This window comes from Myotis nattereri, assembly GCF_964212035.1.
Source record: "Myotis nattereri genome assembly, chromosome: 12".
NCBI lineage: Eukaryota > Metazoa > Chordata > Mammalia > Chiroptera > Vespertilionidae > Myotis > Myotis nattereri.
This window is the reverse complement of record NC_138087.1, coordinates 44,445,835-44,463,764: the sequence shown is the minus strand read 5'-3', so window position 1 is coordinate 44,463,764 and position 17,930 is coordinate 44,445,835. Positions and strand designations below refer to the sequence as shown.

Genomic DNA, 17,930 nt, shown 5'->3' with positions numbered 1-17,930 from the left:
GTTGGATGTTAAGTTTGATGTCTAGGAATGAATATTTTCAAGGTAGGTCTTTAACTAACTTGTCCCTTAGATGAGGATCTTAGCATCCACTTCCCAGCTCCTTCCTAGGAGAATCTATATTGATATCATTCCTCTTCTCATCTGTGAGGCCAGTGACATCTTGTAAATAAAAACAAAGTCTGTAAGATGGCTGGTCACTCCCAGAGCAAATGAGGTCACCAATGGAGCTTTGATATGAAAAATGAGGAAACTTGATATCAGTCTATCCTCTCCTAAACAGAAACTCAGAAGTGGTAAAATGATCTATCAGGCTTCCAAATTTCTGACCACTGATCCAAAAACAGTTTTCGCATAATTCAGTCTGCTAGATTCCAGGATGTGTTTAGGAAGTCATAGAAAATCAGCGAAGATATATCCAAGAAAACAGTGGATCTCACAATGACATTCAGTATTCAGGTGTATCATAGAACAGTTATAGAGGGACAGAAGATAAAGGAAATAGCAGAACCAGGAGGGTACAATCATGCCGCCCATATTCAATTTCCAGTTTTATTTTCTGAAAGTGAGAAGATGAAGAAACGTCTAATAAGCACCATTGAAAAATGCTGCCCAGCCAACTTGGGCACGAGCTTAAATACTATTTAAATCAATTCTATTTCTTAAAAAATACAGGAACTTTTAGAAACTTTTGACTCCAGGAAGAAATTTCCTGCATCACATCCAAAATGCTTCCCACCACAACAAATGGAATTTACGGTGGCCTTTCGAAAAATGCTATGGGGATAATGGCTAGATAGCACCAAGAGATTGTGCAGGGCCTACAGTGAACACGTGGGATTTGGGGGAGCTGGATCAGTCTCAGCTGTTTTGTGTAACTTTGCATGCTGTCCATCACCAATCTGACTATGCGGTGCAATCCCACTTGACTAGCTGTGTGTAAAATCACCCAGTCTACAATGGATAAGCCAGTAGCAGCAAGTCTATCTGATGAAACCAGTGGAACAGACTTATCAAGTGAGTACAATGCCAAAACCACATAATGCATGAAGTAATTTATGTGTGGAAAGTATCAATGTTCAGCTGCAAAAAATGAAGACAAACGACTCTGAGCACAACTCTGTAGGATGGTCTAATGCCCAGGAGGTCCAGTTTCCTGCCATTTCCACCAGTGATGGACTCGAGCATGAAAAATGACTAACGTAAGAGCGTTTTGTTTCATGTTGATCTATGTCTACTCTTGTGACTTTTTTGAAAGGTATTTTTAGGCGTCTCAAAGGGGAAACAAGTAAACGCAAAAGGAAAAAAAAAATGGACCTTCAAAACCAGGGCAGGAAATCAAATCATTACTTTAACGTCAAATTTTGGCATCAAATGCTTTGGTCATACAATACTGTCTCTGTGGTTCTGGCTGTTTAGCACTAAACACCCAGTTATAAAAGGTAGGCTTGTTGTAGGTTTATTATTTTTTTTCCCGTTTAAGTTCTGACAAAACAGTTCACCATCTCCCTGCACAGATTGAGAGAGAGAGAGAGAAAAAAAAAGAAAGCAAGAAAGAGAGAGGTGGCTTGCTTTTTTTTTGGTTTTTTTTTGCTTTTTTTTTCTTTTTAATAATAATACGGAGTAATCAATAAGTCTACAGGAACAAAGAAATCTAGGATGGAAGCTCAGCCTTGGAATGTACATGTTTTGCAGCAAAGTTGTTGGAGAACCTTCCGCTGGCACAGATTGTTCTTTTTCACTAGCATACAGAAGCCTCCTTCCGCCCAGGACTCTTCCGTTGCTTTTCCAGGAAGTCAGCGAGAGAGGGGGGGAGTTGAGGACGAGAGCAGCATGATGTACACACACGGAAGAAGGTTTTGATTGGCCAGAGAGGCAGATTGTGGGATTGGAAGAGATCATTCAGGAGCAGTCAACAAGGAGGAAATTTGGTCCACCCACAGTGATTTCAATCAACAGCATTGTTTTTCAAGGAGAGATAATTGCAGTCCAACGGTAAATGTGATTGGTATCCATTTGTGAAAGGAAAAAAAGATTAGAAAAAAGAATAAATTAGAAATCAATAACATAAGCAAGGAGTTTTATTTTTAGAATTACCTAGAACAGAGAGTAAGAGTCATTTATATGATATTTCACGGACTCTAAGACACCAGATTTAAGATGCATCGCTGTTAATTACTAGCAAGACAAAAATGCTTCTCATTAAATGATGACACAATATTCACTTACCAGTTTTATGCTATTTGGAAGTATTTGCAATTTTATGCCTATTGGAAGTATTTGCTAAACTTATATAGCATGCTGTTTGGTTTCTGTGCAATAACTCTTCCTTTGAATTCTGAAAAGCAGTTTAATTTTTAGAAGCAATTTTGAGCTGTAATTAAATTCAACATAAGAAGTAGTAACCATGTGCCTCACTTGACTAGACATCTCTGTGACTATATTCAGTCAATGACAACTGTATCACATCAACCTGCTGGGTCAAAAGCAGTTGTAAGCTGCCATGAATTATAAGATGCATCTGATTTCAGAGATGATAAAATGTAAAAGAGGTGTCTTAGAATCACTGAAATATGACAGTTGAAAAAGAATAAATAGCACATCCCTAAATGCAGTTGCCATGTGATTTGAAAAATGGAAAGCCCGGTGAGCCATTAATACTCTTTTTTTGCTCCCCCCCCCTTTACAAATTTAATGGTCTTTATAATTGTAATATCTGAGACACAAAATATATAAGAAAGCATAATAATATTTTCACCATGCATGAACCCATCCCCTTTCAGAATAAGAGTATTTCTGATTTTCTTGGATCTGTCATGTGCTTATATTCCTTCTTCATTTCTATAAATAAACTCTCTAAAATTATGATCATCATTCCCTTGCTTTTTTATTTTCAATTACAGTGGACATACAGTATTATATTAGTTTCAGGTGTATAACATAGTGATTAGACATTTATAGACTTTACAAAGTGATCACCCTAATAAGTCTAGTACCCACCTGACACCATGCATAATTATTACAATATTATTGACTAAATCCCCTATGTTGTACCTTACATTCCTGTGACTATTTTACTGGTATAGCTGCCAATTTGTACCAATAAATCCCTTTACCATTTCACCCATCCCCAAAACCCTCCCAACTTGCAACTATCAATTTGTTTTCTGTAGCTATGAATTTGTTTTGTTTTGTTTGTTCCTTTGTTTATTTAGATTTCATATATAAATGAGATATGGTATTTGTCTTTCACAGTCTGCCTTCTTTCACTTCATAATACCCTCTAGGACTAGGCCCATCCATGTTGTTGCAAATGGCAAGATTTCATTCTTTTTTATGGCTGAGTAATATATTGTATATATTGTATACTAGTATGTGTGTGTGTATACCACATCTTCTTTATCCATTTGTCTGTCAGTGGATATCTAACTTGCTTCCTTATCTTAGCTATTATAAATAGTTCTGCAGTTAATAGAGGTGCACATATCTTTTTGAATTAGTGTTCTGGATATCTTCAGATAAATACCCAGAGGTGGAATTACTGGGTTTTGTTTTTAACTTTTTGAGGAACTTCCATAATATTTTCCATAGTGGCTGCACCAATATACAATCATACCAACAGTGCACAAGGGTTCCCTTTTCTCCACATATTCGCCAACACCTATTGTTTGTTCACTTATTGATAATAGTCATTCTGACAGGTGTGAGGTAGTATCTCACTGTGGTTTTTATTTGCATTTTCCTGATGATTACTGATGTTGAGCATCTTTTCATATGTCTATTGGCCATCTGTAGGTCCTTTTTGGAGAAATGTCTATTCAGTCCTCTACCCATTTTTTCCTCAGATTTTTAAAAATATTAACCCCTTATCAGATGTGTCATTGGCAAATATATTCTACCAATCAGTAGGTTGTCTGTTCGTGTTTTGATAGTTTCCTTCACTGTGTAAAACCTCTTTAGTTTGGTGTAGTCCCATTTATTTTTTCTTTAGTTTCCTTTACCGGAGGAGATATGTAAAAAAAAAAAAAAAGTTACTAAGAGCAGTATCAAAGACTTTCTTGTCTATGTTTTCTTCTAGGAGTTTAATGGTTTGGGATCTTACATTTAAGTCTTTAATCCATATTGAGTTTATTCTTGTGTATGATGTAAGAGCGTGATCCAGTTTCATTCTCTTGCATGTGTCTGCCCAGTTTTCCCAACACCATTTACTCAAGAGACTGTCTTTACCCCATTGTATATTCTTGCTTCCTTTGTCATAGATTAATTGATTATGTAGTTGTGGGTTTCTCTCTCTATTATGTTCCATTGCTTTATGTGTCTGTTTTTATGCCGGTACTGTGATGTTTTAATTAATATAGCCATATGCTCCTTGATATGAAACAATACTATAACTCCAACATTGTCTTTCTCATGATTGCTGTGGCTATTTGGGGTCTTTCGTAGTTCCGTATAAATTTTAGGATTATTTTTTCCTGTGAAAAATGCCACCAGTGTTTTGATAAGGATTGCATTGAATCTATAGATTGCTTTGGGTAGTATGGACATTTTTACAGTGTTAATTCTTTCTATCCATGAGCATGGTATGTAAGCTTCCATTTACTTGTATTTCCAATTTCTTTCTTCAATGTGTTATGCTTTTTGAGGACAGGTCTTTTATTTCCTTGGTTAAATTACTCCTAAGTATTTTTATTCTTTCTGATGCAAGTGTAAATGGGACTTTCTTAATTTTTCTTTCTGATAGTTTGTTATTGGAGTGCAAAAATGTAACATTTCTGAATATTAATTTGATATTGTGCTAGCTATAATGGTTTTCTTAGGGTTCTATGCAGTGTCATGTCCTCTGCAAATAATGACAATTTTGGATACCTTTTGTTTCTTTTTGATTTGCTGTGGCGATGACTTCCAATACTATGATGGATTAAAGTGGTGAAAGTGGACATTCTTGTCTTATTCTTGATCTTAAAAAAGCAGCTTTCAGGTTTGTCATACTAGTATATGACCTTTATTATGTTAAGGTACATATTCCCTCTATCCCCACTTTGCTTTTTTAGAATCCACTGATATAATTTTTATCCTTCATTTTGTTTGTATGGTGTATCATGTTAATATATTTGTGGATATTAAACCAATCTTACATCCCAGGGATAAAAACCACTTGATTATAGCGTCTCATCTTCTTATTGTGTTGCTGAATTTGGTTTGCTTATATTTGGTTGAGAATTTTTGCATCTGTGTTCACCAGGGAAATTGGCCTATGTCTGGTTTTGGAATTAGGACAATGACAGCCTTGTAAAATGAGTATGGTCGTCTTTCCTCCTCTTCAGTTTTTTGAAGTAGTTTGAGAAGAATAGATATTAATTCTTTAAACGCTTGGTAAAATTAGCCTGTGAAACTATCTGGTATAGGATTTTAGTTTGTTGGGAGTTTTTTAATTTTAATTTTTATTACTGATGAATTTAGTTAGTAGTAGTAATTGGTCTGTTACAATTTTATGTTCTTGATTTGGTGTTAGAAGAGTTTGTTTCTGGAAATGTATCCATTTCTTCAGCATGTAATTGTTTGGGAGTCTCTGTGCTTTCTGGACTTGTATGTCCATTTTCCTCACCAAGTTAGGGATGTTTTCAATCCCTTGCTCTATCTCCTCTTAGTACCCCATATGATGCAAATGTTGGTATGCTTGATGTCCCAGAGGCCCCTTAAACTATCCTCATTTTTTAAAAGCCTCTTTTTCTTTCTGCTTTTCTGACTGGGTGTTTTATGCTACCTTGTCTTCCAAGTTATTGATTTGATTCTCTGCTTCATCTAATCAGTTGATTCCCTCTGATGTATTCTTCATTTCAGAAAGGCTCTTTTTGTGGTTTAAATTTCTTTGTGGAAGTTCTTACTGAATTCATCCCCTAAATTCATTGAGCATCCTTATAACTAGTGTTTGGTACTCTGTTTCTGGTAGATTGCTTCCATTTTGTTTAGTTATTTTTCTGGAGTTATATCCCGTTTTGCATTTGGGAATGTTTCTCTGTTTCCTCATTTTGGCTGCCCCCACGTGTTTATTTCTACATATTATGTAGATCTGCTACTTCTTCCAGTCCTGGCAGGGTGGCCTTATGTAGTAGGTGTTCTGTGAGGCACAGTCTCCTGCTTACCTGAGCCTGGTTCCCTTTGTTTAGGTTTTGTGTATAGTTGAGCCTTGATTGCTGCTGTTGGCACATCAGTGGGTGGGATTGGCCCTCAGGCTGAATGTCTGTGAGGATTGGCCATGATTACACTGACAAGTTGTTGTGTGTGGGCTGATCCTATGGAGAGGGAGTTGCTTTAGTGGGCTCTGGTGCCCACCCTGTCTGCCCTTTGGAAATGTCTTTTGAGGAGCTGGTTGGGTGTTGCTCTAGTGTGATCTGAGGCTGGCCACTGGTTATATTGGTTCTAGGGCCTCTTGGGTGAGGCTTTGGTATATAGACCAACTTCAGTCACTGCCTATGCCTGGCCTGGGGCCACCTGGTAGGAACTACAAAGTGATCTGCACGTGGTTACTGCCTGTGCTGGCCTTGGAGGTGCTTGGGGCTGCTTAGCCAGAGGAAGAGGGCAAGTCGTGGCTAGCTGCTGCTGCTTTGTGATTTATGGACCTTTGAAATTTTTTAGGAAAGTCTGCAGTGCAATCCAGTCAGACTGCTTTTGTAGAAAAGCTGCTGAAAGAGGTTCCATCTGGGTGTGCGAGTTGAATGGGGTTTCATGGAATCACCAGGGTAGGACAGACTGTTATCTAGGTTAATGGAGAGTTCAGATTTGGCACCCTCTTGAGCCTGGGTTGGGGGGGGGGTGGTGCTCAACAGCATCTGCCAGCATTTCCATCCTTGGATAGAGCTACCTCTGCAGTGGAGCTCAATGCAAGTGTTTGTGAGCTACTAAGTCTGTGCTTAGGCCCTTTGAGATCTGTAGCACCTAGGTTTCTAGCAGCCTGTTGTCTTTCTTGGATACAATCCCTACTGGTTTTCACAGCCAGATGTCATGGGAACTTCTCTTCCTGGCACTAGTGCCCTGGGACTCCTCGCTCCTCAGGGTGGACCTCTGAAGCCAAGATATACATCCTGGTTCATAGCAGCCATGCTGAGTGTGGGACCTGCCCATTTTTTCTCTCTACCTCTCCTACCAGTCTCGACGTGGCTTCTTCTTTATATACTGTTACTAGAGGCCCATTGCAGGAAGATTCCTGTAAGAATAGGGCTTCCTGCGGCCCGAGAGAAGGGAGCAAAGCCCACCCTTCTCCGCTGCCTCCTGTCTCTGCTGCCTCGGGACACTCCATCGGCGACGGAGTGGCGAGGCTGGATCGGCCGCCGGATGGGCGGATTGTGCCTTGCCGCTTGCCCCCGCTACCTGCCTGGCCAGGTGACAGGCCTGGACACTTCAGTGGTGGGGCTGAGGGGACTGGGTGCCACCATGTTTGTGATGGAGTGACAGCTAATTTTCATATTACTCTTTTATTAGATAGGATAGCAATTCAGTTTAACTAATCTCCAAGTGGTTCTCAGTGATGGCTGTTCTATAATTTAGTTGTGATTTTGATGTGGTTGTGGATGGAAGCACAGTGTTTACTCTGCCATCTTAATACTCTTTCTTTGACCTGAAAATGGACTCATTACAAATTATTGTTCCTTTTCCACTACTTCCCACAATCCTGATACACCAAAGTGCCACTTGGCATAACTTATCCCATGCTTATCATGGTTTATGAAAGTAGTTAAAGCATCACAAACCTTGAAGTGACTGGTACCAAGTGCTATGAGTGAAAATTTCAAGCCACAGTAGATGTCCTGGGTCAATCACTTTAAAAATCTTCCTCTGTTTTCAAGTTAAAAACTTACGAAAATTCAGGTCATATTCAGATATAGGGGAACCCTCTCTTAAGAGCACTTGTCGGTAATTAAAAAGTGATACTTACGTGGTCCTGGGGATGCCATCCCCCAATCCTCTCACCCCAGAGTTGTGTGGTGAGAATCACTCTGGTCAAAAAAAAAAAAACTTGGACACAGAGTCTGAGTGGGTCTGGCCTGTCCCTGCCAGACCCTTTATACATCAGAAAAACTATGAAAATGTAGTCACCTATGATGCTCCATGGAAACGAGACCATAAATGATGTCCTGTCAGTGCCATTGCGTGCCCAGCTCTTTGTGAAGTCTTTTTGAGATTCCTAATAGTTGTGGAATAACCATACGAGGTCAGCAATATATCCTCATTTTTTACAGATGAGGGAATTGAGGCCCATACAAATTCACAACCTGCCCAAGGTATGGATCCCAAATACGAACAACAGCATTCTGACTCTTGAGTCCACAGCACTATTCTGCCCCTTGTCAATTTCTAAAAGAGAGCCATTCAAAGGAAGACAGAGAATCAACCCAGGGGAATGATCTTGCCAGGTAAGACTGTTCCAAATACATACTTGTTTTATTTCTCTATTTCCATAACAATACAAAGATGCTTAGAACAATAATGGTTCAAAATAATTTCTGCATCACTGATATGTATTGTCTGCATAAAATTTAGGCACAAATTTTATGGACCCCTCAATATGAATTAAGAGCTAGAGTTCACAAAATGTTGGCGTTAGAATAATTTAAAGTTATTCATTTTCTAGATAGGGTGGCATTTGCTGAACTGTCAGGAGTTCCCAAACATGGCTATACATTAGAAACAACTGAGAAACTTCTAAAAATATTCATGCTCAAAATCAGATGAATGAATGCCAGCGCTCTATCAGGCACGGCCTGTCTAATGCAACCCCACGACCAATTCATTCTGAATCTTTCGAGAAGGTATTGGGGTCCTGGAATTTTGGTTGAAAACCACTGGTGCAAAGAAAGAAAAATGGACCAAAATTACCTGGTTCTGTCATTAATTCTTATACCCAGACTTAATGAACAATTCAGATACCATTTGATTGTTATTTACATATCAAAATTATAAACAAGCCAAATAACAGAGTGGCAATACACTTTGGCATTTCCACATGAACTTATGCTGTTATTAATAATGAAGTTTCATAAAACATAGGATTATGTTGATGTCTAATGCTTAATGTAAAAAGCATGGTACAAAATTCCATATATATATATATATATATATATATATATATATATATATATATGGCAAAAGATTGGAAGAAATACATGAAAACTAACTGGAAAGGCTACATATTATATGATTCCAACTATATGACGTTCTAAAAGTGGAAACTCTATAGAGGAGTAAAAAAATTAGTGGTGCCCTAGCCAGTTTGGCTCAGTGGATAGAGTGTCGGCCTGCAGACCAAAGGGTGCCGGGTTCAATTCTGGTAAGGGCATGTACCTTGGTTGTAGGCTCTCCCCAGCCTGGGCCAGGGCGCATGCAGGAGGCAACCAATTAATGTGTTTCTCTCACATCAATGTTTCTGTCTGTCTTTCCCTCTCTCTTCCACTCTCTAATCAATGGAAAAATATCCTCAGGTGCGGTTTAGAAACCAACAACAAAATATTAGTGGTTTCCAGGGGTAAGGAGAGAAGGAAGAATAGGCAGAGTATAGATTTTTAGGGCAGTGAAACTGTCCTGTATGATACTAAATGGTAGCTAAACATCAATATACATTTGTCCAAATCCATAGAACATACAACACCAAGAGTGAACCCTAATGTAAACTTTGGGTGATAATGTTTTTAATGTAGGTTCATCAGCTGTAACAAATGCACCACTCTGGTGCCGGATATTGATAATGGAGGAGGCTCTGTTTGTGCTTGAGGTTCAGGGGACACATGGGAACTTTCTACTCTAAAGTTTTAAAAAGTAAAGTTTATTAATTAGAACAAGTTATCTGATGATTCTTAGCCAGTGGGATTGTAGGTGATTTATTCCTTCTTGCAATTAAAAATATCCCCAAAACCAAAAACAAAACCAGCTGAAGGCGTAAGTTCAAGATGAATGAATGCCAGCCTCTATCAGGCCCAGCCTGTCTAATGCATGCCTGAGAGTTTCTTTAAGGAAATATATTGTTAGGCCTTAAAGTAGAAAGATCACATTTTTTTCCCGAAGATGAAAATGAGCAATTGTACTCACCGTCTTTGCAGATGGTTCCCATCTGACACATTCCTAAGTCTAGGAGATACCCACTGGGGCAGCTCGTACAGTTCTTGAACCCTGGACCATTGCACGTCAAACAGCTGGTGTCACATCTATGGGGCAAATGTAGAATTTATCATCCTTTCACACATCAGACACAGGAAAAGATGTATTTACTACTATCCATCTCTTATTGCCTTAAACTTAATCTCTCTTTGAAGATGACACAAAAATCTTTTCTTAAAATAATCTTAAGGTTTGGCAACATTAAAGAAAAACTTAGCAGGTGGACAGTGTGATTTTAAAGTACTCCTGAGGCAATTTATATATATATATAAATAAAAGATAAACTGGCTTAAAGCTGCAGGGCAGTTTCCATAGGTAAATGTTCAAACCAAATTTTATTAATAATTCTAAGTTTCATATTATTTACAAAGGCAGTCAGATAAGGAACCTGGTAATCAAATGCCAGGGCTTGAGGGGCAGATTCACTTACTTTTTGCAGGATTTGTGTCCATTCTCCGAAGAGTGGTCAAAGTAATAGCTGATACTACAGCTCTGCACACATCTCCCATCCTCCATGAAGTAGCCCTCCGTGCAGTTAATGCACCCATCAGCACCCGCCCCTTCGAAGCAAGACACAGGGAACAGAAAACCTCAGAAGCAGTTGCATGATGGGCTGCTCCTCCCACAGTTTGTGAAAATGCCATTAATATAATTTTAAGAGTTATAATTTAATACTTTTGCTTTTTCTTACAGTCTTTGGGAAAAAAGCACACCCCTGTTTTCCAAAAGCATCAAATCTTTGGAAAGAGAAGGAGATATTACTGGGGTATTCAGGTTTCTCAATGAGGATAGGATGCTGAGGCCTGACTTTCGATGAGAATACATGCATGATTATTGGAAGAGATATTTTCAGAGTAACAGCTGGAGAAGTATATATCAAGTGGTCTGCATGAGTGACAGCTAAAAACAGACAAACAAAAGCCAAACTAGAGCCAGAGGAATAAACACAAGGACTGGGGGAGAAGGTACCAGCACAGGTGGCGCAGAAGCGGTGACAGGGCTGACAGTCCTGGCCGTTGAAGTACTGTCCGTCCTCACAGGCGATGGAACACCGGGATCCCTGCAGGCTGAGGACATAGAGTGCTGTGATCAAGGCAATGAGGTAATGACTCCCAATTCCATATGTAACAAACACAGTCCCCCCCCCCCCCCCCCCCCCCCCCCCGCCAAGACCTGTGGATTTGGCAAAGCTTCAAAGCACGGAACTAGCCCTTGTGCCTTCCATTTTTCCCCTCTCTGTGTCGTATTATAATGATGTCTGTATCATGTGCTGCAGGCTTTGGGGACAGTCCTCTGAGCTGATAGACTGGCTGACACATCTTACAACCCAGAGGTTTTAAAAAGTATTTTATGGACAAAACAATCGCGTTACCTAATAATGTGTCTATTTCCTGATATCCAGACCTACTACATAATATATTTAAAAGTTGTTTCGTAATTATAAATGCAGTAGGAACACACAGTAAATGAATTATAATTGAATTAAAGGGCACAACCATTCCTACCTAAACTCCCAGGAGTAGATTTTTTTATTTTTAAGTGTTTCTGATTTTAGTTCTTATTGGCTCCCACAACAGAATTTTAATACTTTGCCTTTATTTCTTGATTTAAACTCTAATGAATAATTTAGCTCAATTACCTACCTATACTGCTGCTTCCCCAAACATCTGAACTTTTCTTAGTTATATTACTATATTTAGTTTTTCTAGAGATAATCTGTTCCACCTTTTTTCCACCTAGCACACTTAGTGTTGAATATTGAATAAGGACTCTATATTTTTTCACTCTCATAAATTCTGTCAGCCATGGTCTTTCTCATAGTCTACAGATAGATTCTGAAAATTCAAAATAAATTAATAGAATTTTCACTATCCAATATACAGACATTACTCATAATAACTAAAGTGTGACTGGAACCAGGGAGAAGATGTAATCCTGTGTCACCAAGTAGAGGATACAGTGGGGCCTTGACTTACGAGTTTAATTCGTTCCGTGACGGAGCTTGTAACTCAAATTACTCGTATGTCAAATCAACAGTGAACGAGTGAGACACCTGATTCTGGGCTGATGTTGTGGCGTTCACTGTGACGTTTGCTGCGCCAACTAGCGGTGGGGTATCTGAAGCTGGCTTGTAACCCGAATTTTAGCTCGCAACTCAAAGCAAAAAAATCAGCCGAGAGACTGCTCGTATCTCGAAAAACTCGTTAGTCAGGACACTCGTAAGTCAAGGCCCACTGTACTGAAGAAGTGTATCTAAGCAACAGGGTCAAATAGGTTCTCTTTTCTTAAACTCTTCACACATTGCTCCAATTCACACCTTATTTGATTTTGCTGTATGTATATGTATTATACTAATTTTACAAAGTAAAATTTATTTCCATCAAATCTGGAAAAAACCAAAGTAGATGAAAAAGAATCCCAAACGGTCCTGTTAACATTTTAATCCATTCCCTTCCGTATTTTATGCAGAGATATTTTTCCATGTTTGTTCTTAGCCACTCTGCAAAAATTTACAGGTCTTGAGCAAAATGGTCAACTCAGAAGCCCCTAAGGAAAATACTGAGAGCATCAAACTGAAAGTGTTCTCCATTCACAGATATCCTCATTGGCCAGAGAGCTATCATTTAAAAAGAATATTCCTTCTGCCCTGGCCAGGTGGCTCAGTTGGTTGGAGCATCATCCTGTATACCCAGAGGTTGGTTGTGGGTTTGATTCCAGGTTGGAACGTGTATAGGAGGCAACCGATTAATGTTTCTCTCTAAAATCAATTTTAAAAAAAATCCTAGGTGAGGATTTAAAAAATGTTTAAAAGAATATTCCTCCCCTTTCCGTAGAGCTGGAAAAAAGAACAATGCATCTAATGGATCTTTTTGTGGGAGGAAACAGTACCACCAAAAATTGTATCCAAGTTTTAAAAGCTGCCTAGTTTTTCTAGTAAAGGACATTCCCTCTGAGGTTGGCATTCACCCAGCTGGAGACAGAGGCAGCACTGTGAACCCTGACGCTTTCTGCTGCTTCCAGCCTCAGGGATGGCCTGGTTAATGGAGCTGGTCCTGCACACCTGAGTTCTGTCCGTGATGAACCAGCGAGGTTCAACCTGTGCTGTTCCCGCTGCTCTAGCACTGGAGCTCCTAGTGTGGCTAAGGAATGGAATTCTAAATTTTACAAATTAGCACTTAGTTTAGTTATTGGCAAAATTTTGAGTAAGTTTGGAATGGAACAACTCGGCTACTTCAACTAAATTTTATAAAATCTAAATACAGATTAAAAAACGATTGCTTGAATTGAGATGTGGTTTAGGGGTAAAATACATACCATATTTCTAAGACTTGGTACAACAACAAAAGTAAAATATCTTTACTCAAAGTCTTCTATACTGATTACATGTTAAATGATTTTATGAAAATATTTAATTTCGTTTTATGTGGCTACAGGCACATTTAAAATTAACATGTGGCTCTCATTTCTATTGGAGAGCACTGGTTAGCTTATGTTTCTTAATCTTAAAAAATCTTTTGTTTCTCATGGACCAATTATGTGTCAGATACTGGACTAAGTGCTTTGTAAATGTCATCATAGTTAATCCTTATCATAAGCCAGAACACAGGGGTTATCACCATTTTATAGATGAGAAAATTGAAGCTCAGAGTGGCTAAGTGACTCAGCCAAGGTCACACAGCCGATAAACAGCAGGGGTGGGTGAGTCCTCATCTGTCTTCCTTCTTTTTCTTATTATACCAATCTGCCCCTTCTCCAAAAGGAATTAGGCTGACTAGACTGATATTTGTCAAGACTGTCATGAGATGAAAGGTGCTAAACAAACTAACACTGAATGCATTTATGAAAAGTAAAAATGCTGTTGCAATATTACTAATGTGAAGCACTACTTGCCTGACCCTGCTTATTTCACCTCTAATCAAAGGTGGAAGTAGAAATACCATCAACATTTAAAAAGGGATTGAGTGCAACAGAATTCTAGTGCTGTGCAAACCCGCAAACCCAGAGTCCAGCTCCTCACTCGACGTAGGATGGTTTGACCCCAGAGACGACCTAATTCACTTGAGCTGCATGTTGTTCTCCTACAGAATCTATCAACTACAGTAAGTCCTCTCTTAATGTTGTCAAAAGGTTCTGTGACTTTAAGCAAAACAATGTATATAACGAAATCAATTTTACTATAGGCTAATTGATATAAGCCAGAGCTATCCCAGGACCTGCTGTATCTGGCTTTAGCCATGAGCAAGTCATCCATTCAAGGAAAATATCTCTAGGTGTTAAATCTGTATGCAGACAATGGCATAATGGAACCAAGCCTGAGGTTCTTAAGATAAGAGAATGACTGGCTATATGGTGAGAAATAATAAGGGGATCGTTTCTGACCATCAAAGGAATGAATCAGGAGGATTAAATGTAACTCAGTATTACCTAAACAGTAATCCTTGACTGGTGCACTGCCAGTTTAAAAGTACAAAGAAAGCCTCTGAAATGGCCATTTTATTTACTTGTATCAGAACCATCTTTTCTAAAGAGAATTTTATTTCGTGTATAAACCTTCCTTGCCAAGATGGCATCCGATTTTTCACATATAATGGTAGAGATAATGCAAATGGGAGTCAACTCAAGGGTGATGGCAAAGGGTTATTTATACTGAGATGCTCCCTGGGCTGTGTTACTTATACAGACCTTCACCTTCTTACCTTAATCCATCCCTACATTCTGTACAATTGTGGGAGTCAGTACATGTCTTGCAGTTTTCACTGCATTTCCGGCAAATATTTTTCTCTGTTAAAAAACAACAAAAAGGTTATAAATTAGTTGGTCAATTGGATTCCATAGAAGCATGTGGAGATGTTCCAATGTATGCTGTAGTACACATGGACTTGAGCAGAAAATTGTAGGAAAAGCCCTCAGTCAACATTTGCTATCACTTTTTAGCAAAGCAAATTAGGGTAGGAATTGTAGCACTGACAAATACCTTAGAGTTAGCTACCATTTTGCAGATAAGAGAACTACAGCCCATTTAATTCTTGGTTGCATAGTTCATTAGCCTTTCCCCTCCTCTTCACATTCTCTCTCCCAAGCAGGGTTTCCTAACTTCCAACAATGAAAAACATCCCACTAACGAAGCTGGGCAACACCACCATGTCAAGGTTGAAAAGCAATGCCTCCGGCCGGGGAAAGGAATGGCAGACTCCCATCTTTTAGGACTACTCTGATGAACTCTACTACACCACGGGGTGATACCCTTGTTAAGACAAATTATGGAGAACTCAGAAATAAGGCAAAAGATACCTGCAGCCCTTTTCAGGGCCACGACAGAGCACTAACAGGAAGGTATGCCCAAGGATCATTTAATTCTCTAGAGAATGTAGTTTTGTCTGTTTACGAATGATGGTTAATTAGTCCCCAAACTCTGTGAAATACATGCTAATTTACAGATTTTTTTCGTTTGGTAAACTTGCAAATGATATGTCCATTTGAAATAAAGAATCCCAACATTCTAGCTGTATTGATGGCCATGTCGGAAATCATTTGTCTCTAACTCAGCAAACGGGTTTTATTTTGCCTTTCTTAGTGGCCTATAATCCTTGGCAGTCTCTGAACCCATTTGTTTCCCTGCAGGTTCACTCATTAATGGATTAAGTAAGTCCTTGGCCTGCGTTCATTCTTCACTTACATGAAGGTCATGTTTTTTAAAGTTTGAAAAGTATTCTTTGGTATCACACCCTGTTTCTTTGGTTAGTGTGCAGAAAAGAGCAGGCCTGGTCACTGTCTTCTGAAAGCCTACTCAGAAGGTTGTGAACATGGATTTCAGGAGGGTTTCCACCACCCTAACAGATAAGAGTGAGTCAAGATGCCTGAACTGTTTGTATGAACAGTATGGTCCACACTGAACCCCTTCTTTCCTTATAGGAGTCTGGGAATTTTGGTTAAGGGCGGGGCAGAGGGTGCCTTCATGGCCACACTCCAATAACAACCACAGCGCAGAGTCCCAAGGAGGTTCCCTTGTGGAGTACATTTCACTCATGTTGTCCATGGGGAAACGAAATGTATCCTGTGTAGCTCCACTAGGAGAAAACGCTTAGAACTTTTTGGGCCTGGTTTCCAGTGGACTTTGAACCTTTTCCCTCTGCTGATTTACGTTGTATTTTTTTTGCTGTAATTAATCATAACTGAGCACATAAGCACAACTATGTGATGAGTCCTGTGGGGATGCCTAAGTCACTGAATCTGGGCGTGGGCTTGAGGACCCCCCAACACACTTAGTTACAGGCCTTTTAATAAAACACTTCTAAATTGTTCTCTTTACAAATTTGATTAGATCCTGCTTGATATTAAGCAAGGCCTAGATTTGACAGGGAGGAATATTCCTCCCAAGGTCACTCACACTCAAATGAAAACCTTTCCTTTGTTCTCTAAAACCAGCTATTTGAAATGAACTCACTGGTGTCCTGGTATGATCCATCAGGGCAGTGAGGGACGCAGCTGTTGGTCTCTTCGTTCAGGAAGTAGCCATGTTTGCAGGACAGGCACTGGTCGCCGTGGCTGCCAAAGCAGGACTCACAGTTGGGAGGACACTTCCTGCACCGCTTCTTGTCGGCGTGGTAGTGGCCCGCGGGGCAGCTGGAGACACAGACCCTGCGCGGGGAACGATGAGAAGAGGGGTGGCATCACCAGTGACCAGGTTCTCGGTCTCAAAACCCTTTGAAAACCATGATGGCGAGTAACACCACAGCCCAAGGGCCCAGTTCTGTGGGTTACAGCGTCTTCCTGTGTAGGGTGCTGATGCAGCAATGCAGTCACACAATACCAAGTCCAGGTAAGGTGTTCTAGCTCTTTAACGGGGATGATGGTTACAAATTGAGTCTCAAAAGGAAGGTTATGACATTGAGTTGAAGGGGAAAATATGTGGGAAGCATGATTTCGTGCATAAAGGTCACTCACAAGGGGTTACTTTTATTTTGGTTTGTCACATGGATTGTGTGTGGGTGGTGGTGGTTATATGCTACTGTCTTAATATAAATATATTTAAATTTATGTTGCTTATGATAAACAAGGAACTTATTTTTTTTTTAAAGTCTGATCGAAGGACAAGGCTTTATTTATTCATTCAACAAATATTTACCAAGTACCAATTGAATGGCAGGCATTCTGCTAACAAGTCTAGGAGATAACAGAGGTGCTGAGTAGCTCAGGGCCTTTCCTTTGAGGAATTTAAATTCCAGCAAGAACGGAAACAGGAACTGGAACATGTCTGTGTCTGTTGGGGTGACGGGAGTGTGGAGTCGCCACAAGTCAGCTCCCTGGAGGGAGAGGTGGCAAGGATGTGAGTCATGGCCTCTGTTGGGACAACCACTGTTCCATGGCCCTGCCCTTAGACGCAGAGCTGGAGGCAGAATCCAGGGTCAAAGCAGAAGAGTGAGGAGCGGGGACCAGCACCTTTGCCACGCAGAAGATTTGTTCATGTGGGAAAGCACCCGTTTGGCCTATGCACTGGCATTTTCATGAAGGGAAAATGCTAGAACACTGTCTCGTACTTACTTTATAGTGGCAGTCGAACTGACATATCATTCCATTTCAAATAATATCTGTATTCTGGAGAATAGCAAATATTATTTGATTGAACAAATATACTGTGAATACTGGCTTTCCTGTTTAATATCAAGCACAGGTCCCAATTAGGGGGGAAAAAATGGCCAATGCATGATTGCTCTATAACAGTGGTTCTCAACCTTCTGGCCCAGGGGTCCTCAAACTTTATAAACAGGGGGCCAGTTCACTGT

At 39.7% G+C, this 17,930-nt stretch overlaps 1 protein-coding gene across 4 annotated transcripts in view; it reads right to left on the bottom strand.

The window, feature by feature from the left end:
• The window catches only part of PCSK5 (proprotein convertase subtilisin/kexin type 5), a gene marked incomplete at its 3' end in the record, with an annotated part of 420,910 nt that overhangs the window by 135,999 nt on the left and 266,981 nt on the right, over window positions 1-17,930 (bottom strand). For 3 of the 4 annotated variants that reach the window (XM_081103066.1, XM_081103067.1, XM_081103068.1), the window contains exons 16-20: window positions 16,592-16,785; window positions 14,844-14,928; window positions 11,116-11,213; window positions 10,577-10,706; window positions 10,078-10,193 (exon numbers count right to left, since the gene is read on the bottom strand). In XM_081103066.1, coding sequence (XP_080959192.1) covers window positions 10,078-10,193; window positions 10,577-10,706; window positions 11,116-11,213; window positions 14,844-14,928; window positions 16,592-16,785 — 623 coding nt within the window. Of the gene's footprint in view, window positions 1-1,369; window positions 1,781-10,077; window positions 10,194-10,576; window positions 10,707-11,115; window positions 11,214-14,843; window positions 14,929-16,591; window positions 16,786-17,930 lie in introns of those variants that run through there. The other variant, XM_081103069.1, reaches the window with a different exon arrangement.